This window comes from Gymnogyps californianus, chromosome 2 (genome assembly GCF_018139145.2).
Source record: "Gymnogyps californianus isolate 813 chromosome 2, ASM1813914v2, whole genome shotgun sequence".
Taxonomy (NCBI): Eukaryota; Metazoa; Chordata; class Aves; order Accipitriformes; family Cathartidae; genus Gymnogyps; species Gymnogyps californianus.
The window spans coordinates 97,449,465-97,468,842 of NC_059472.1; the positions used below are offsets into that span (position 1 = coordinate 97,449,465).

General features: G+C 42.9%; 1 protein-coding gene across 2 annotated transcripts in view; it reads right to left on the reverse strand.

Moving 5' to 3' along the window:
- Positions 1–844: 844 nt before the first annotated feature.
- Positions 845–19,378, reverse strand: part of GFOD1 (glucose-fructose oxidoreductase domain containing 1) — a 70,674-nt gene continuing 52,140 nt past the window's right edge. For both annotated transcript variants that reach the window (XM_050890770.1, XM_050890771.1), the window contains one exon: positions 845–2,935. In XM_050890770.1, coding sequence (XP_050746727.1) covers positions 2,016–2,935 — 920 coding nt within the window. In that variant the 3' untranslated portion in view covers positions 845–2,015. The remainder of the gene's footprint in view (positions 2,936–19,378) is intronic.

Consider the following 19,378-nt stretch of genomic DNA (forward strand, 5'->3'; position numbering starts at 1 on the left):
TTCAAAAATTAAGCACGCATTAATAATTTTGGGGTGGGAGTCAAGTTTCCTAACTTTAGCCACCTAAAAACTTAGAAGACAAGATTCTCTGCAAAGGAGGAGGACAGGAATTTCCAATGGGCACCTCCTTCTATATTAATCTTAGGAAGAACTGTGTCAGCCTTTGGAGAGCTCTCTCTGTATTGACTACTGTGTCCTTGCACAGCTGATCAGGACAAGACACCCAACCTTCAGCTGGCTAAAGTCATATGAGATGAACCACACTATTGATGCCCTCCTGTTCAAAAACGTGAAGCTCTAGAACTGGGCATAGGACAGGCAGGAGCATACAGCAATCAGATGGAGTCATTTGTAGGAGAAGCCCTAGAGAAGCCCTTAGTGCTCCTAAAAATAGCAAAACTGTAAGTGCTTTTTAAAAAACCTAAATTATTCTGACAGTTCTCTTTCTAACCTAAAATGGCAACAGTAATGTGATGGCCTTGAGAAAGAGGGTCATGTTTTCTCCTTTAGTTTACTGTTCATCCAAATGTTCTCTTCTTTCCCCTAGTCAAAATTAACAAAAAGCCCTGAAAAGGTTTTTCTCAAGTTTAATATAATTTAGTGCTATATGCTTGTGTTCTACTTTTTTCATATCTGAGGACCTAGCGCTGTAAACACATAAGCACTGGAGCAGCTTTATGCAGAAAAGCAGTATCCCTGTTTACTGGGATAATTCATGTGCCTTTCACTATATTCTTTCGAGAATATATTCTTGAAAGAATATATTATTTCAAGACTGCAATCTAAAATATTAAAAAGAAGAACACGACAAACATATCAAAAGAGTTTGTCCACCCCTGCACTGATGACAGGGAATGATTACTACAGTACCAGTAGCTGGCCACTTTAAGGAGGTGAAGAGGTGGGGGTCTTATGTAATTTTTTCCCCTGGAAATGGACGGGAGATTTTCTCATCCCTTTTGTTTTTCACTCACACTCACCACTTGATGGAGGTGAAAGCTTCTGCATTGAGCTATATGAAATTAATTGTTGGTGTGCATCTCTCAAGTGTGAGTTCCCAAAGGTTTAAAAGAACACTGCCTGTCTAAGCATCATACGGTTTCGGGTTGGATTTCTACTGTTTTCCACCTAAAACCAAAATGCACAATGAATTCACTCAAAAGTCAGTCCCAGACACAGGAAATTGTGTGTAAACCTTCATAAGACTAGCCTGAGTTCAGCTGTATAATAAAACCCACGATCGCTACTGTGTCATGCCACGTGCCATCCATGAAGGTTTTGCACAACCCATTTTAATCAGCAAATCTGTGCAGTTAACACTGAAGCTCACCAGGAGCTCACAGAAGACCCTCCCTCCCCCAATACTAGGGCATATGCACTGTGGTTGAGGACTGCTTTGTTTTAAAAGCCACACATTTTCCTACTTAGTTGTGCTTTAAAACAAAACAAAACAAAACACAAAACAACTAGCTAAACCAACACAGAGAAGCTCCTAACAAGCTATATGAAGTGAGCTGCCGAGATTTTTCCATATCACGCGACACTTTCACACCAAGTCCTATTATTCTGTGTGTTGGTTAGAGGTGTAGTACTACAGCATGGTGGTGTCAGCTGTCATGGTAGGAACCACTCACGTCAGACACTACAGAAAATTTAACGACATGACAGTACCTTCACAGCCCTCTGGTAGGTAAGGAAAATCTAAAAGGATCTTCCCAACCTTTCACAGTAAACACAATTGGATAATCTAAAGCACCTGCAAGCAGGAGATGAGTCCATGATGTATCTTTCCAATCAGCCAGCTAATACTGTTATTAAAACAGTTATGTCAGCTCTTAAGTCTCCTATCTGTTTTGGGCATTTCTAAGGACCTTATCACTTTGGCATTTAGCCACCAACAGATTTAGTTGATCCAAACACCGTATTTCTTTCTCCTGTATCCTCAGCTGTTTCTAAGGTACCCAGGCCCTTCAAGAGCTGTCTGGTTCCTATTCTTTCCTATGAGCTGAGAGGAGCTAGCAGTACAGAGACATCCTGCTCTTCCGCATGGCTTCGCTGATTAAGTATGCTGGGCTCAGTTCTGGCTCCTCGGTCATGATTGAAATGTTCTGCCACTCCCCCAACTGGTTTGACTTTTTAATGGTGTCCACCACACACAGGGCATACAGACAGTCATCAAAAGTGGCAGCCATTGTAAGGGGCCTCCCGTCCCAGGTCCTCCTGTCGTCCTGGTCCTCAAATGCCTGCCGGACAGCTTGAACCATCTTAATGGTGCCCCGGAGGTAGGGGGATGGGATGTCACTGAAGGCCTTCTCTGGAAGTAAGGAGTTGCTGACTGGCGTGGAGTCCTTTAGCAGGAGCTCCCGCTGAGGAGAGCTGTTGCTCTGTCCATAGAGATCAGTGCCTATTACAATCAGCCGTCCTGCCGAACCCACCACAATAATGTCTTGTTTGAACTCCCCCGGGACGTTGAAGTTGAGCGTCACCGTGCAGCACACGCCACCTTCCAGGACCATCTGAAACGTACAGAAGTCGTCGCTGGTGATCTGCCGTATCCCCTTGATGTGGTCCGTCTGCTTCACAAAGGTCTTGAGCAACCCGTGCACTTTCACGGCCTTCTGGCTGGTGAGGAAGGTCAGGAGGTCAATGATGTAGGTGCCAACTGAGTGCAAGCCCCCACCTCCCATCAGGTCATCGCAGCTCCAGTTGTACTTTTTGCCTAGTAGGCTTCCGCTGTGAACCTGCACCTCACACACCAGCAGCTCCCCTACGTAACCCTCCTGGATCAGCTGCTTCATCTTCACGAAAGCGGGCAGGAAGCGCAAAACGTTCCCCATGATGCTCATGAGTTTTGGGTAATAATGAGCCGCGGTCATCATCCTAAAGGCATCCAGGGGAGTCGCCGTTCGGTCACAGATGACATTCTTTCCAATGCCTGAAAAACAGTTTTTAAAAAAAAAAAAATCAACAAAAATATATTGATTGAGTAAGCTGAAAGCCTCAAGGCTATTCTTAAAGACTAAGCCAAGGAGAAAGATCCTGGAAAGAAGAAAACATTTCAATATGATGTTAAAGGCACAAAGATCCCCTCTGGCGTGTTTCCAAAATGCATGTAAGAGTTTCTTGAGCACCACAGTGAAAATGTATCCCTTTTTATTTTCAAAATGCACTCATGCCTAAAAATAGCACGAAGGTGAGGGCCTGGACAGATAAGAAAGTAGGCTAAGGTAAGGTGGACTGCTACCCCACATTTGCCACCTTCTGGGAGCAGGTACAAAACCCCCACTCAGCCATCTCACAGATGTCTCTTCTGTGATAACCTGCCTGTGTGTGGGCTTCTGAGAGCTGAATCTGAGCTTCAGATTCAAATCCCTGAAGCATACGAGTAACACGACCACATGCACACAGTAACTTAACGTAGGTACACTGAGAAGTCTGGGCTTGTCTTCTCAATGGTCTTGTCCCTTCATCTTTCCCATTCAGACTGTTTAACAGGCTCTGACTGGAGAGAGGGAGAAGTACTGGGCTTGTTGCTTGATTTAAAATGTAGAAATTGCTTCTCACTCCTAAAATGCCACGCTATTCTGACAATGGCACTCATCTTTTTTGAAGCAGCTCTGCTGAAATGTCAACAGCGCATCCACGGTGCCAAGGGAGAGCCACAATTGCTCTAAAACAGGTCAAATGTAGCTGTGACAATCTGTTCCCTCACAGAATTGCCCATATGGGCACACTGTTTACTGAAGCTTGCATGACGGTCCTGTTTTACCTGGCCATCAAGGTGTGCAACTGAATGCAGTGTAGGCTGAGATGCCTAAATAATGGTTTTATTATTGATTTCTCCTCGTCAAATACTTTCATTCTGTACCCATACACACATATAGTGAGAGTCTCCAGTTTCCTTTTTAGTTGCATACAAAGATTTTTTAATGCTTAATGAGCAATATTAGGTGAGCTATACACCTTATAGCACTAAGTACGATCTTTGCCTTGAGAGCCTCAGGCTATAGCTGGGCCTGGCACTTAAAAGAGCTGAATTTGGATCCTGTCTGCTGGAGCCCAGATGAATAAATCTGGTTACTCGCTAAATCGCTTTGTGTTTTGATTCCTTTTCCCTTCAGATAGGTGAGAAATCCCTTTTTCTTTAAAGAGCTGTTGTGAGGATAAAATTTTACATGTTTTGGAGCTGTTTGGATGAAGTCATATAAATACAGACAGATGGCAAGGATCTGTCTGAGCCCACTTACATGAATATTTAACAGCCTGACTGGAAGAAGAAGGGGGTCACAGTCCAAACATTGAATAACCAGCTTATCCACACTGCCTATTCCCAGTCTTTGTCTGCTGCTATTTGAGTAGCTGAAACTGGAGGGAGGGCTGTCACCACTGAAGTGGCAGTCACATCTAGTTAACAGCCAAGAAGGGAAAGATCTTCCTTCAACTTGCTCCTATTTACCTTCTACTTAATCAGGTAAGTAGAGACGTACTCATTTTCCTCTTACATTAGGCAGGAATTCTCTATTCAGTGGCCATGGTCTTCCCTTCTCACTTTTCTCTCTCATCTTTACAGACTGCTACTGGTGATGAGTTGACGTTTTCAACCTTATAGCACTTCTTTTCCTGCTCCTGAATAATTTTTTTTCAGCGTCTGTTTGATACTGGAGAAAGCATTCATCCATCTGCCCTATATTCCTCTAACTGGTAGCTCCAGCTATGCCATTTGACACCGATCACCAATGTAATAGTCCTCCTTGAGTTACACAGACTCTTTGCAGAGAGGTTTTAGTCTGGCACATTAGTTACCAAAATAAGGGAAATCTTAGACAAAACTTGCCCATAGTCAAATCTTCCTGAAGTAGTCATTTTTCCCCCAAAGAACCCATACGTACTACGTCATCATCTGACCTGTTCACCACTGATCCACAAGCATCATTTTCTGCTCCAGTTCAGCTTGCATCATTCTGCCTCACAGGCGCCTGTCGCATTTTATCTGGGGTCTGCGCAGGCTCTAATCTCTCAAGATACGCAGTTCTACGCATGTGCTCGTGAGGAAAAGGGTCTGCCTTCATTAGGAATTGCAGCCTGGGGACAATCTTTTTGCTGTGTTCAGTGCGGTGCACAGTGGGGTTCAGTCCTTCACTGTGTGGGGCAGGAAACACTTGGGACTGTCACAATCTGAGTACCAAATGATGATTACAAATATGAAAGAGAAGCCTATGGCTTTTTACAGCCCTTACATTCAAGAAAAATTGCCATTAGGATCAGTGTAAGTCAGGCACACATGCAGAGAAAAGGGAAGAGCCCTAAATATTTGTATGGAGACAGGGAAAAGGTGAAGTCTTCCACCATTTCAACCTTTTTGGAAAGGTTGAAACCTTTTAATTACAGCAAATCCAAAATGCAAATGTTTTGAGAGCCTTCCCATCTCTGTGCATATGCTGATAAATACATGCTGTGCTCTCATCCCTGTCAGGGATTTAAACAGATTTTTGCTTGGTGCCCAGAAAGCTTTTATACTCTATTAAAGCTCGTGCAGGTTGTTTCAGCATGACACTGCTCAGCACTTGAGTCTGTCCACACTACAGATCTTTGTCTTCTCTGTAGCTGCAAATCTGCAAGCAGCCACATTAGCTTTCTTGAAGCAGGGAGAGAACATGACAGGTTTGCTTAATTTAATTTAGAGACATACTCTGGTGTGTTTATGCAACTAGAATAAGAAACAGGCAGATCAAAACACCGTAGTTTTCTGTTCTCTTCCCTCCGTTCCTTTCTCAAAAGGAGAGGGAAAAAAGGCACCTTCCCTTTGAGCCATTCTCTAAAGCAGCGACAGAGCAGAGGGCAGTGTGCAAGCAAAATCTCCCTTCTCAATGCTGACAGCCTCGTGCAAAGGCGTGCTCTGACTGCAGGTGCTGCAGGGGGATTCTCTGGGAACTGACCCCCTTCTCCTGGCCTGGGGTTAGGGTCTAAACCTGTCCACTTTTGGACAAGACTCTCTAAGAAAGGATGAACTATTACCACTTGTCATTCTATCAGTGTTTTGCCACTTCACACGTCTTTGAAAATCACACCACAGCAGACAGCAAAAACTTCATTAATTACGTAAAAGCAGGGAAGTGCAGTCAGCTTGTTTCAGCAAGAAAGTGCAATATATTTGTCCGTGGTGATAAGCAACAGAGCCCAATACATCTCATCGTATGAAAGGATACACACCCCTTCCACATGCATCAAGAAATCTGGTCTACAATGCTACAGTTCTCAATCAGGCAACTTCTGAGCACTGATTTCTTGAGTTCTTAGGTAAAATGAAGAAGAAAAATAATTTAAGTACACGTCATTCTTTTTGAGGGCTCCGTACAGCCTTTACCCCAGTCTCTCTGCTTGGCTGTGCTTCAAAAAGAGACAAAGCCATGCCAACCAGGTGGTAAGTGACGTGACGTGGGATTTCTCTGACCTGGCACTGAATAGGGGAGGGCTTACTCCCAGCCAGCCCGAGTCCAAAGCTAAAGTCGGGCAACACATCTCCTAGCAAAGCTCCTGGGAGTGCAAGTTGACTCTGTGAAGGCCACCCACAGCTGCCATGCAGGGCTTTAGCCTGGGACCCGCTCCGTGACCCACTGCTCCAGGCACAGGCGGCCAGAAACGCAAAGAACCTGCATTAACAGGCACTGTGCCATGGTGCCAGTGAGCCACCTGTGCCCACAGGTGTGGGGCCCACGAGATGGCAACCACTTTAGACCCAACAGGTCTGCTTCCCTGAACTCCTCTATCTTCTTCCTCCAGCAGGAAAACAGGAAAAAACAAATAATGGTGGAACTGGAAGATGTCCATCCATGAGACAGACCAGATCCCTAGGCCAATGACTTAGGTATAACTTACTCTAGCAGTCCTTAAAAATGTGAAAGGACATGGGTTTGAGCAAAATGACACAAGAGAATTTGACTTCTAGGTTTGGTTGCTACAGACTTAAAGATGGCAACATCTGACGACTGCTTGGTTCCTCTTTAAAATGAATCAAAGTTTCCAGAGCAGGTCTACATCACAAAACCACTACTAACACTAGCGTCTTCTCACTTCTCAGCGTCTCACAAGGAAGGTTAAGGGCTGAATGGTCCATCTTGACTATTCTTTATCTCCCAGGGTGCATATATCCCCCAAGCCAAACCTCAACAACTTAGATACCAATCTGCATTTATTTTAATAAGGTTATTTAAGAACACTGATCTTCTCTGAAGAAGTAGATGTCTAACCAACTCTCCAGAAGCAGCTGAGCAATAGAAAAAAATTGTCTATGCTGTCATTGGTGCTACCATTCGAGTGAAGCACAAATGAATAGCACCTTACGCTCTAGCACCTTACGCTGGAAAGTCAAATTGTAACCGTGATCTAATGGCTTGTCACCCGCCTCACAGTAATTATTTTTGTCAGGAAGTCATGTGATTTATTTGCAAACCTCAGCCTTCATTTCACAAAAAGGAAGCCCTTGTGATGTGGAGCTAATTTTGAAAGCCAAACAGCCCAGAAGTGAGTGGCGAGTAGATACAGTCCAGGGTAGTAGTATTTACAATTTTTTCCATGTAAATGCAGGGGAAGAGTAAGGAGCTAGAGTAAGAATTTAACTCCCGATTTTGAAATTCCTGGCGTTTGCAGCTCTTCATTTTACAGACAGCTCTAGCTCCTTGGCTACCAGCAGCCCAGGTTTCTTTGTCCCTGTAACATCCCTGTGCTGCACAGCCTAAAAACGAGCAGAACTCCTGGGCCCACAGTGCAGGGAGGGCAGAACGGCTGCAACCGGCACAGGCTTCATCAATTCTGAAACCTGCAATGTCAGCTTTATTTTCCATCTGCTCTGATTGTTTCAAATAAGGAGAGAAACATCTTCACATAAAAAACTCCAACTAATTAAAAAAAAAGTGTCCATCACTGAACTGAAGTAAGACTAGTCCTCTATCTGTTCAGCTCAGGACATGAGGCTCCAATACAGTATTTTCTCCTCCTCCTATTCACAAGAAAATAAAAAAGGGCTCTGTTTGAAGTCTGGGCATATAATCAAAACCTTCACTGGCACCAGAAAGATTCATTAGTTAACAGTTGCTACTTATTGCTCTTGGTCAGGATGGGTGTGAGAGAAAGGGGAAAATAAGGTTTTGGTGGACTAAGCTAAATGAGTCAGCAGAAAAATAAATTTCTAAAGCTAAAGAGGAACTGTCAACATTCAAGAACAGTCTGAGAGTTTCAGCAAATACAGGAGTGGTGGAGGAGCATGCTTACCAGGTTATTTCAAATGGATTATTTTAAATATTTATATCAGATTATAGTATCTTCTTCAAACACGTTTTTATTTTAAAAAAAAGAAGCTAATACAAAATTACATTCCAAATGGTGACAATCCACATTATCATTAATATGGTTACAATAAATAAATACAGGCAAATTTTTCTTCTCAGATTTTGACCATTGCAGCTGCTGTTGTTGCCTTTGGATCCTATGCAGAATCAGAGGGGAAATGATCTTTGGCACTCAGTTCTGTTCACGGCTTGTAAGACATGTTGCAATGATATGTGCTGTATTATTAGTACGCATATTATTAGTTGTAATCAGATCACGGTTTCCATCCTAATGCAGTTTGACATGGTTTGCAAGTATAAAATAGTATCACCTAATAAATGAATGAGGAGTATCTCATTCACATTTTCCCAGCATTATAACACTAAAAAAATAAGCTGAGATATTCAGCTACTTTTATAAATATGCCCCCATCAACAACCAAAAAGTAGCAAGTTTAGTTAAAAGGCTATACTTTGCTGCAAATCAGTCATTTTGGCCATACTGACAAAAGACCTTTCCTTAGGAATATATCAAAAACCATAGTCAAAACAAATGGCTTAAATGAAAAGTCACTACCTCACATTTAAATAGTCGATATACAGCAATTTGTTCTTCTGCACATATGTACACACATTGTCAGCTCTGTGGTTTTGCACAGAAACCATCTCAGAAACTATATAAGGCACCGGGAGCCAGCATGTGGTTCCCTACAGCTAAATCGATGTTGGGTATAAGCTGAGTATCAGCAGAACTGTGTATTTTACACACTCCCATAGTAGGCAGAGATCTGTTAGTGATGCTAATTGTGTTAGCCAATGGTACTACTGCAACCCCATTGGAAATTCAGAAAATGTCTTTCCATTTCTATCTCGCATAAAAATTCAAATGAATTCTAGTGTATACTCATATGCAAAAACATACAGAATCATTTTTTCCCTCAATAATAATGACTTCAGAAATCCTCACAGCTATTTGAACTATTCTCTTCTATCCCTTTCTTTCAAATTTGCAAAAGATACAACATTTGGAGGCTGTAATTTAGCCAGGACCTCAAAAAAATCTTCTCAGTTATCTTACTGACTCATTACAATACTTAAACACTCTGAACAAAAACAGAGGTTGGTAATGAAGTTCTCTTTCCTTTCCAAATCAATCACTCCCTAAGAAACCCAGAAGAAAATACAAGAGTTCTGAGCTGTAACTGCGCTTAACCATTGACTACAGAGGGGACCCACAGGCCTAAAAGCAGGTGACACTACTTTTTCTGTTTCAGAACTGTCTTCATGATAGCCTCACAGTCATCATCCCTTTTGTATGAAGCTGGAACAAACCAGTTCAGTACTATTCCATATTTCTAGCACGTATGTACTAAGGAGAGACATACAACATTGAGAATGCCGCTCGGAAACTGTATGCAAATACAGAATTCAAAGGCAGAAGCAGCTCATACAGCCACTGTTCATTTATTTTAAGTTTTGATAGCTGGGGTGGCTCTTCAGTCTCTCAGAGATACAGCAATCGTATAGTCAGTTTAGCCTGCTACATACATGATAAGCCATAAATCTTTGGCACCATAAATCATGATTTTCTGATCTGCTCTTCAATCACTGCAATATGATTTGGTGAGCAGTACCCCCTCTTAATTACAACTCTGCAAACGGCTCCTTCCCCGCTCAGCTGGGGATGATGACTATAAGGATACCTTGGCCCCTGGCTTTTAGCAGCAGGCAATGCCTTGGCCTCCAGGCACAGTTTCCAAACAGTCATCTCAACAAAAAGTGCTTCTTTCATTTGGCTGTCTCGCCACGAAACTGCTGTAAGGCCCAGAGGGATATCGCGCTCATTACTATGAAGCCCAAATGTTGGAGCAGTGGGAAACGACTGGCAACCTGGGCGTCGGGAGGACCCAGGTGAAGCCCATAGTCCTGCTTCCCTCCTGGGACTCCCCGGGGAACCCAAGGCGCCCATGGGAGGTTTCTGGAGTCACTCCAGATGAGCAAGCAGCGGCAGGAGGTGCAACAGACGAAAGCGGGAAGGTGGCTGAGGAAACGGAGGAGGGGAGAGGAGAGGGAACGGGAAGGAAGAACACTACAAGGCAGAAAGGAGGACGCTGGAAGGGGCTGGTGCAAACAGCTCAGAGGAGCTCCTGCCACTCCAGGAGCTGCACAGCAAGCCCTAATGGTATCAGCAACATCCCCAGTCCTCGGAGGCCCACCCTAAAAGGCTCTCCTTCAGTCCAATATTCGTGTGCACCCTGCTAGCATCTTTTCTGCAGAAAAAAATAACAATTGGAGGAGAAAGAAATAGATTTCAGAGAAAATTAGCACCCTTCTGTACCCCGAGACTGGACAGGAGGGAGGGACGATGAAGAAAAAGCATCTACGTTAAAACAGTGATATGTGTGTGAGTTAAGCTATTGCCCAATATGTACATCAGGCTAGAGAAATGTAATACTGGGACAGGCTATTCTATGGGGCTGATGTTATTTTCTGATGCGTTACCCACAGAGATGCGTGAATCACATACTGCATAGTGATGAAAAGCTTTTGAATCCTTCAGAAAATGGTCTAAATAAGTATGGATATGTACATTTCTAGCAGGAGTGGAAAACCTGATAGAAGGCTGCTCTGCTCTGGGAAATGAGGAGCTATTTCTGGGCCATCTCATAAAAACAATCACTCAGGTGATTCAAAAACCTTTTCAGACAGGACGAGGGTTTTTTATTAGTATATAGAGGTGTGTCTGCTATTATTAGATGATGCTGCTGTCGATATTGCGATATAGTAATAATTATAGTAACAATAAGAACAATGGTTGTATTTATTGTATTCAGTGCACAATCTGTCACTCAGTTCCTTGAGTGGTATGAAAAACGCATTTATTTCAATCAATACATCTGCCAGCGGAAAATTGATGGCAAGGCAATGTTTCTTTGAGGAAACCTTATTTAACAAAACTTTTGACAAGGAGATAAATCTGGATGATGAATGCCTAACAAGATTGGCATAACAGCTCTAACATTGGCCAAGGCAATCTTTGTTAATCACAGATACGTATAGCTGTTGCAAAAAATCAAGTTACTATAGCATAATGAGTCATAGCTCACGAACTGATTCATATTAACAGGGCATGTGTGTATTCCTAGTCTGCTCTAAGTGTGAAGGAAAATAACAGTGACTGAAGGAACATATTTTCCTTCACAACTGAAACAGACGGCAAATGCACACAGGGAGTAATACACCGCCCTGCTGACAAGCAACAGCTCATTTGGCCACAGCAAATCAATGGCTTATACAGATTTTACAAACCCTGCATCTCCTCCTCTGCATCAATATATTATGAAGTAAAAGAACACATGCACTGTTACATTTTATAGTCAACTAGGATGAGACGCACTTCACAAATACTAGATGAAAAATTCTATACAGTAAACACGCACATGCCCAAACTGTACACGCCACCACCAAAGCAAGGGTCTCAGTTCACACACCTGCTTCTGGCCCTGGTGCATCACACCGTGATTCCAGTTTTTAGACTGGTTTATCCTCACTGATGTAACCTCTCTTCCACACAACTGCTTTGAAAACAAAAACCTAAACATTCAAATACATGGAAAAAAAGCCTTGTGACTGCCTCTGCCTTGGCTGCCCTGTAACCATAGGCTGAACCAAATTTCACTCAAGTGACTACCTGCACGATGAAAAGAAACACCCTGCAAAGATGGAACGGTTGCCGCCGCTGGTGACACATGAACAGCATCTCTGTCGACAGTTTAGGTGTCACCCAGCAAATGAAACACGCAGCTCACCCAAACAGTGTGAGAACTGCAAGCAGGCTCAACGAGTCAGAAGGTTAATACGAGCTGTGAGCTTACAGAAGCGATTTCAGCTGGGTTAGCGGTCTGTAAAACCATTCACAGAAACAGAAAAACAGGAAACTGGTTTGTCTTGAAACAAAAAAAAAATGCTGGGTTCTTTGTATATAGCTGCTGAGGTGTGGTGCCTAGGCTGGCAAAATACCCCTGCTGACTCCAAGAGATTGTAACAATGCCTGCAGGTAAATAAGTCCCATCTAAGCAGAACCAGGACGGTTCACCAGAATGAGAGAAGACTGTAATGATGATATCAATTTTCATTATGCATTAATATTGGCACTAACTTTTATTTGCACAGAGGTAGTCATTAGGGTTATGGACTGGGGCCATGTCTGTGCATACGTTACTGTTGCTGTAGGTATAAATGTTGCTGTAGCAGTATTCAAGGCACTTTGAAATAGATGCAGTCCTTTTGCGCTTGATGTTGGGCTCAGGGTTGCTTCATAAGGTTTTAGGTAGTCCTGCGAGGAGCGGGGAGTTGGACTCGATGATCCTTATGGGTCCCCTCCAACTTGAGGTAGTCTATGATTCTATGATATATGACCTCTTCTGCAAAGACCGTATGTATCCATATGATTTTGACAATGTGCTGACTTGAAGGTAACTTTTCTAATACGTCCATATGAATTTTTGATTGCTTATTCTGTTAGTTTGGCTAGCTGTGGCCTTTGATTTGGGAGTATAAAGCATCTGCATCACTGAATCCATAGACAATGTGCTTGAGAGCAAGGAAAGCAACCAAGTCTTGCGTTACAGTGTATGCTAGCACACTTTGCAAGGCAAAGCAAAATTCTCTAGCCCTTTCCTAACGTGGGCTAGAGTTTGATGCTTGGTTTATAGCCCACCTGGCATGTCATTCTGATCTCTTCTCTGTAGGCACTTATGCAAATAACAACACTGGAGACTGAAATAAATGAAGCACTTAGATTTTTTTAACTATTTAAAAACCTTTAACTGCTGGGAAATCTAGAGAAGGTGCAAATACATCCTGACAAACCAGCTCCTTGCACACCACAAGGAAATGCTTCAGGGGTCCCAGCTTGAGATTATCTGTTCAGGCATCTGAAACATGCTCAGACTTACATTTCCTGAGCCCTACTTGGATGCTTTCCATGCTCTTATATGCGCTTGGGAAAAAGTATATGGGACAAAACATGCTGGCTTTCCCAAATTTCTGATCAACTTTTGTATCTTCAAATCCCCATCAAAACCGTAGGGTTACATCCCTGCTGAGTACTTCCCCATGCAAGAAAAAAATCAAGAGACTCCCACTACGTACTCAGATAAACTGAGAAAAGAAAACCATTCTACTTAGACCTTATTCAAGCAAACACTCATTAATTTCAATGGGATTTTAATTGTCTTAGGACTAAATAAAAAACGTAGTGAAAGTCTCTGTATTTGGTCCTTTATTTGTTCCAATTACTCTCAATCCCTCTATTCAACTTCTAGAGCACAATGCACGCCATCAGTCCAGTATATTATAATACCTTTCTTTTCCACAGTAATGAAATCACAGGGCAATCACAGCCTATGGTCGATCTCTATTCTCCTGAGACATTATTATCTGTATTTAAATATGTTTCTTTTTGTGTTAGCTGACAACAACTAAATGTCCAGCTGTTGTAAAGGCTTTGGGAGGATTAGGAAATCAGGCAGTTCAATTTTCTTTCAGCTTGCCTTTCCATCACAGAATTGTTTACGCTTACTGAGTCAGATAAATTTATGGCTGATAATTAGAGTTAATTTTCTTTATGTTTCTCTTGCCTACCCTTTCTACCCCCTTTAAAACTAGCAAGTTGTAATTGGGTACTAAATAAAAAACTGACAAAAGATAAGTATCAGACTAATACCAGTGAGTAATTAATGCAGCCGTTATTTTGGCAGTTTTGCACAGGATTCATGAAGCTTTATGAACATTGAAAAATTACACCTCGCCAGCCAAGCGACAGGCAAAGTGACAGAAAATCCAACTCTTAAAAAAAAAAACCAACCCTGCAAGTTGCAGTGTCAGATCCCTATCTGTATCTCACATTGCATCATCGTGCAGAGCAGCAAACCCCGTACTCTCCCTGCACTTTCTATTTCAGGATTGTTTTTCTTCAGTAAACATTCAGCGATACTATCTGTGTGAGATGCACTGCAGTTTCTAGGATGATCCTTTCTACATGATGATTATATGAAGCATCAGCTTTGCTACTTACTTAACCCAGACTCTGCTCCAAACATTTTTCCTAATCTTATTTCTCTGCAATATTTTCAGCTGGAGTATTTCTACTTCTTTTCCTGCCCAATGAAGTCTGAAGGATCTCTGTGCAGAAGAAAATGTGTGTCAGCCCTGCAGCGTTGGATGAATAGAGCATGCATTTGACCTAATTTTCTGATATAAGTGGTTAAAATAAATTCTAAAATCATTACTCACCTTCCCAAATACTGTACTGACTACGGACACCAAAGCACCCAACTGTGGACCGGGATGCACTAACGTAACTGGATGTATTTGAAAACCGCACCCCCACACACAAAATTTTGACTTTAGTATACAGACGCACACACATGCAGAGAAAGGAACATGAGAGAGAATCACTTTTGCATACATAAATACAAGTACATGGCAGGTGGAGGTGAGCAGTATCATTCCTTCCATTCGGTAGTGAGTATATGCACACACCACGTGTCCCTGTGTGCATCTGCATGTACAGGCTCACACCATAAATCACGTCTTCTCTTTCAAATATACAGCTGCAGAAATTGGAAATATCAATTTATAATTATTGGGCAAACCCTACTAGAGCCCATAAGGCTGTGCCTAGCAGTGGAACCAGACTTTCTGGAGTGATGTGAAGGGATGGATGAATGCCAGGTTGCACAACACATCCTGGGGAGGAGAACGTTCTCTCAGTGCTTTCGTGCTCGTTGTGTCAGCAGGTCCCCTCTCTGCTCACTGAGTGGCATCAGCAGCAGGACTGGAGAGGGTGGCATGACTGCTCCACTCTCAAGAAAGGCCACAGCAGAGAGGAAGAGGAAAGTCGGGAATCAAAAGGTGTCAAGATGAAACAGGTCACCTGGACCAACCTCCCAAATTCACCAAAGGGGCTCAAGGCTGCCTTTTCTATCTGCTCGTTTCTGGTGTGCCATTTCACCAGGATCTGGGCGACTACAAAAGCATATACACAACAGTCAGTCTGCAGGACTGTATTTTTCCACCTGCCTAGGTCATCAAAGTTTCCCTAAGACTATTTACAGATGACACCATGGCTTGATTCTTCATGGCTTCTCATTTCTGCTTCACAGTCTAAGTCCTCTGCTCAGACCAGTGGTGGTTTTTACGTCTTGCCAAGAACAGCAAGGATCAGGACCGCAGAACACACAGGTGAAGAAAATAAGTTAGCTTGGCCCACGTAAGAAAATCAAGCCAGTTTAATTAAAATGCTGATCGTAATGAAATCCCTTTGTTGGGATACTGTCAAGCCAAAATACGTTCTCATAGACGACCCCCACCTCTCCGAGTCAATGTTGAGTAGCACAGCTCTATCCTAGCCATTACTGGGTCTGGTTCCTTCAGTCTAGCCCCGCTCCCATTTTGAAGTTAATGAGAATTTTTATAATAGAGTTTTCCAGAGAGTTGGCATCAGGCCTTAGCAAGCTCCAGGTCAAATTTACCTCAGCTGTAATTCCATTAATCAAAGTAGTCACATTGGCCATTGGTCTGGGTCTGCGAGCAACACTGTCAATGGAAAAACAGTGAATAGATGACAAACAAACTGTGGTTTAAACTAACTGCGCTTTTGTTAACTTCTCATGCAACACTACTTCATAATTCTCAGGTTCTTTGAGAAACTTCTAAATAAATTATAAAGCCCCCCCACCCAAAGGCAGCAGCCTTAGAATTGGTGTACTTTCTTGGGGAGTATTTTATTCCTGTGAGCGAGAACTAAGTGCCACTAAAGAGGAGCCATAAACCCATTCCAAAAAGCAGCAGCAAGAATGGATCAAAGTGAATCAGCAATTCTAACTGTGTGAGACACTGACATTGTGCTTCCCTGGCTCCAGCCCTGGGTCCATAAGAAAGATGGATGCTTGATTAATTACTCCCCAGACTGCAGAGCTTACGCAAGAGCCAAGGACTCAGTGGCAGCCCAACCAGCTGACTCAGACAGCAATAACTCATCGGGTGCAATCTGCCTGGATGCCAGATTGCCCTGTCTGCAGTCAATCCACATACTAATCCTCCCAAAAGGGTTACTTGGAAAATGCCATTCACGCTCACGCTGGCTAAGTGTGCACTGCACAAGACACAGCTACACTACAGTAGCAGCTGAAGCCATATTTCACTATGCTTTTCCACAGCTTGCTGTAATGGAGACTGGGAACTCTTCCCCACCACTGAAAATCTGCTGGAAAACACATCAACGCTGAAACATTTCCCCATTATGTTCAGTAGTCTGGATCTAGTCAATTATGGTAGCCCAACTTGATGTGTTCTTCATCAACCTCAATACCTGCTTTTGAGGCATTTGTATTGTAATCCCAGGACCCTCTTGTGCTAGATGCTCCACAAGCACACAATGGAAAACAAGCCCCTAGTCGCAACAGGCTTTGTTTTACCATGTACATGCTGGATACCTGGACCAGAAAGATGGGTCAACGTGGGTAGTTCCTCTCATTGTGCCACCTTCAGACAGACCTTCTGCTACGGGAGAAGTACAGCCCAGGTTGCCGACCCTTACGCTGCTCTGAGCTCGCTGCAAGGCTATGTTCAGACCTCGTCCCTCTGAAGCCCCAGGAGAACTTGAAGTAAAATTCCAGGGGTAGAAACTTAAAGGGGCGAGCTCTCCTGCATTTGACCTGTGCCATGGTGGGTGAAAGAAATGTAATTTTTATCCACCTACACTCTTGCAGGTACATATCTGATTCAATGAAGAATAAAATACCTGTAAAGTAGGTCAGGAATTCTTAGAAAGCACTTGCACTTACGTTTCCTTTCAGAAGCTGCGTAACAAAAAGGACAAGGCATTTTCAAGGGAGTAAGAATCACTTTATTTCTGAATGACAGTATGCAGCTAGAAGCCTAAAGCCCTTCAACTACTGCATTTTTCAGTCACAGATTTGGCTCAGATTCCTATGCAAAACATCCCTAGAAAGATTTTTTTCACCCTAATAACACTGTTTTCCCCAAATACATGCTATTTTCTACCTGTAGCCCCTACAGAAGAAGAATGAGCAACAACTCGCGAGGAGAAATCTCACAGTGGGCACAGGCAGTTTTCACTGTAAGTCCTATTGAGATGCTAACTGATTGATCTTCTCACAGAGCACCTCTCCACTCAAACATGGCAACTCAGGAGGCCCAGGGTTGGGATGCTAGAAAGAAGCTTAGGCTAATTAATTGCATTTCTTTTTCTGACTGCAGTGTTTTTCTGCCCTGCTGGATACTCAGAGGCCAGCACTGGTTCCTCTGATTAACAGTACCTCATCATGAAATCAAAAGAAAAGCTGCAGGCTAAAGAAAACTGGATTTTTGTTAGCAAGGATTTGCTCTTGGCAAATAATTATAATTGCCAATGTTAAAAGGAGATCGTGAATTAACTACAGCAGACATAAAAAATAAATTTGGAAAAAAGCTTTCAATAATTACAGTGCATATGTCAAATGGAAATTACTCCAATTTGCATAGCTCTGCAGTCACATTGTACAATATCTCAAGTGGCTTCATAATAACAAGCTTGTATCTTTAAAATCATTTAATATAGCCCAGGGTTTTAATAACCCAAAAGACACTTCAGTAAATACAGACAGAAAGCTAGCCTAGGATTCTTCTTTTTTTTTTTAGGCCATGCCTACACACAGTTCATTATCATTTCATAATGATGCATTAAAAAACATACCATCCCCACCCCCAAGCACACAGATGGTTTTACTGATAAAAAGTACTTTATAGTGGCTTGGCTCATTTCTATAGGTCATCTTTATTCCAGTATAACCAGCCACATTAGAAGCCACACCACTGCAACTCTGTATGTAAAACATCATGTCCCACATCTTACACCAGGACTAATTTCCATGCAGGTCAGACAGACAGTTCCTTGGGAGGTCTGTATTATTTGCGATGTGCTTCAGTCTGGATGAAGTTAGAAACCCGAATGTGACTGCGTGTGGGTGGATTTAGACAAGAGCTTTGCTCTGCACTCCAGCTGAGGATCACAAGCTCGTGGGCCATCAGAGAGGACCCCTCTTGGCCAGTCACACAAGGGTGCCACTTGGGTCTTGTGTGTCAAGGGACTGATTCCAAATTCATATGCTTGTTGCTGCTTAGGAATGGGGGAAATTTATTAAAACCATCTTCTTATTTTCCCTTTCATTTATGACTCCAGTCTATTTAAACTTGAACTGAGAATCCCCATATGCCACTCCCTAGGATGCATCGGAGCTGAGCTTTTTGACCTTTCAGTGTCATCACCTACTTTCACCTTAGCTGCGAGTTTGTACCTGCACCTGCCACAGAAGAAACTGGGAGTCAGACTATCCCTTTGCAGGAGCCAGGATAACCAACAGGTAACCGCAGCGTTATTGAAAGCAGCCACGGGTCAGTTACAGACCACAGTTCGCTCATGGATCTCAAAGCGCTTCACGAAGCCAAGCAGGTACCATACTCCCATTGCAAAGACAGAGGAAAGAGGAGTCAAGAAGTCTGATGATTTCTCCTGGTACAGATATTGTGAAAGTGGCAAAAGCAGCAAACATATCTAATCTCTTCCTCCCCTAGTAACCTTTCTGCACCTGCAGGAATTATGCCATCCTTTCAGCTTTTCCATCCAATTTTGCCACCATTTCTGCTTTTCTTTAAAAAAAGCCATATCTGCACTTAGCAGATTGTTGGAATATCTCAACTTTCTGTGTTAAAAGCAATTGCTGTTTAGCTGGAAGTGAAAGACCAAACCTCAGCTGCAGGAGTGTTGGTCTAACTGCCTAAGGGCAGAGATTTCCCAGAGATTTTGCATGTAGCAAAACTGCCAGGCTCTGGTTCTCCTGCCTTCACACACTTGACTGCGGGTGCCATGCAGGCAGAGGGAAATACCAGCTTTAGGCTAGATTCATCCCTGGCTATTTTCCTGTACACCAGCACATAGAGAGAAGTGGGGAGGGTCTTGAGACAAAAACTCCCTAAAAATGTGGCAG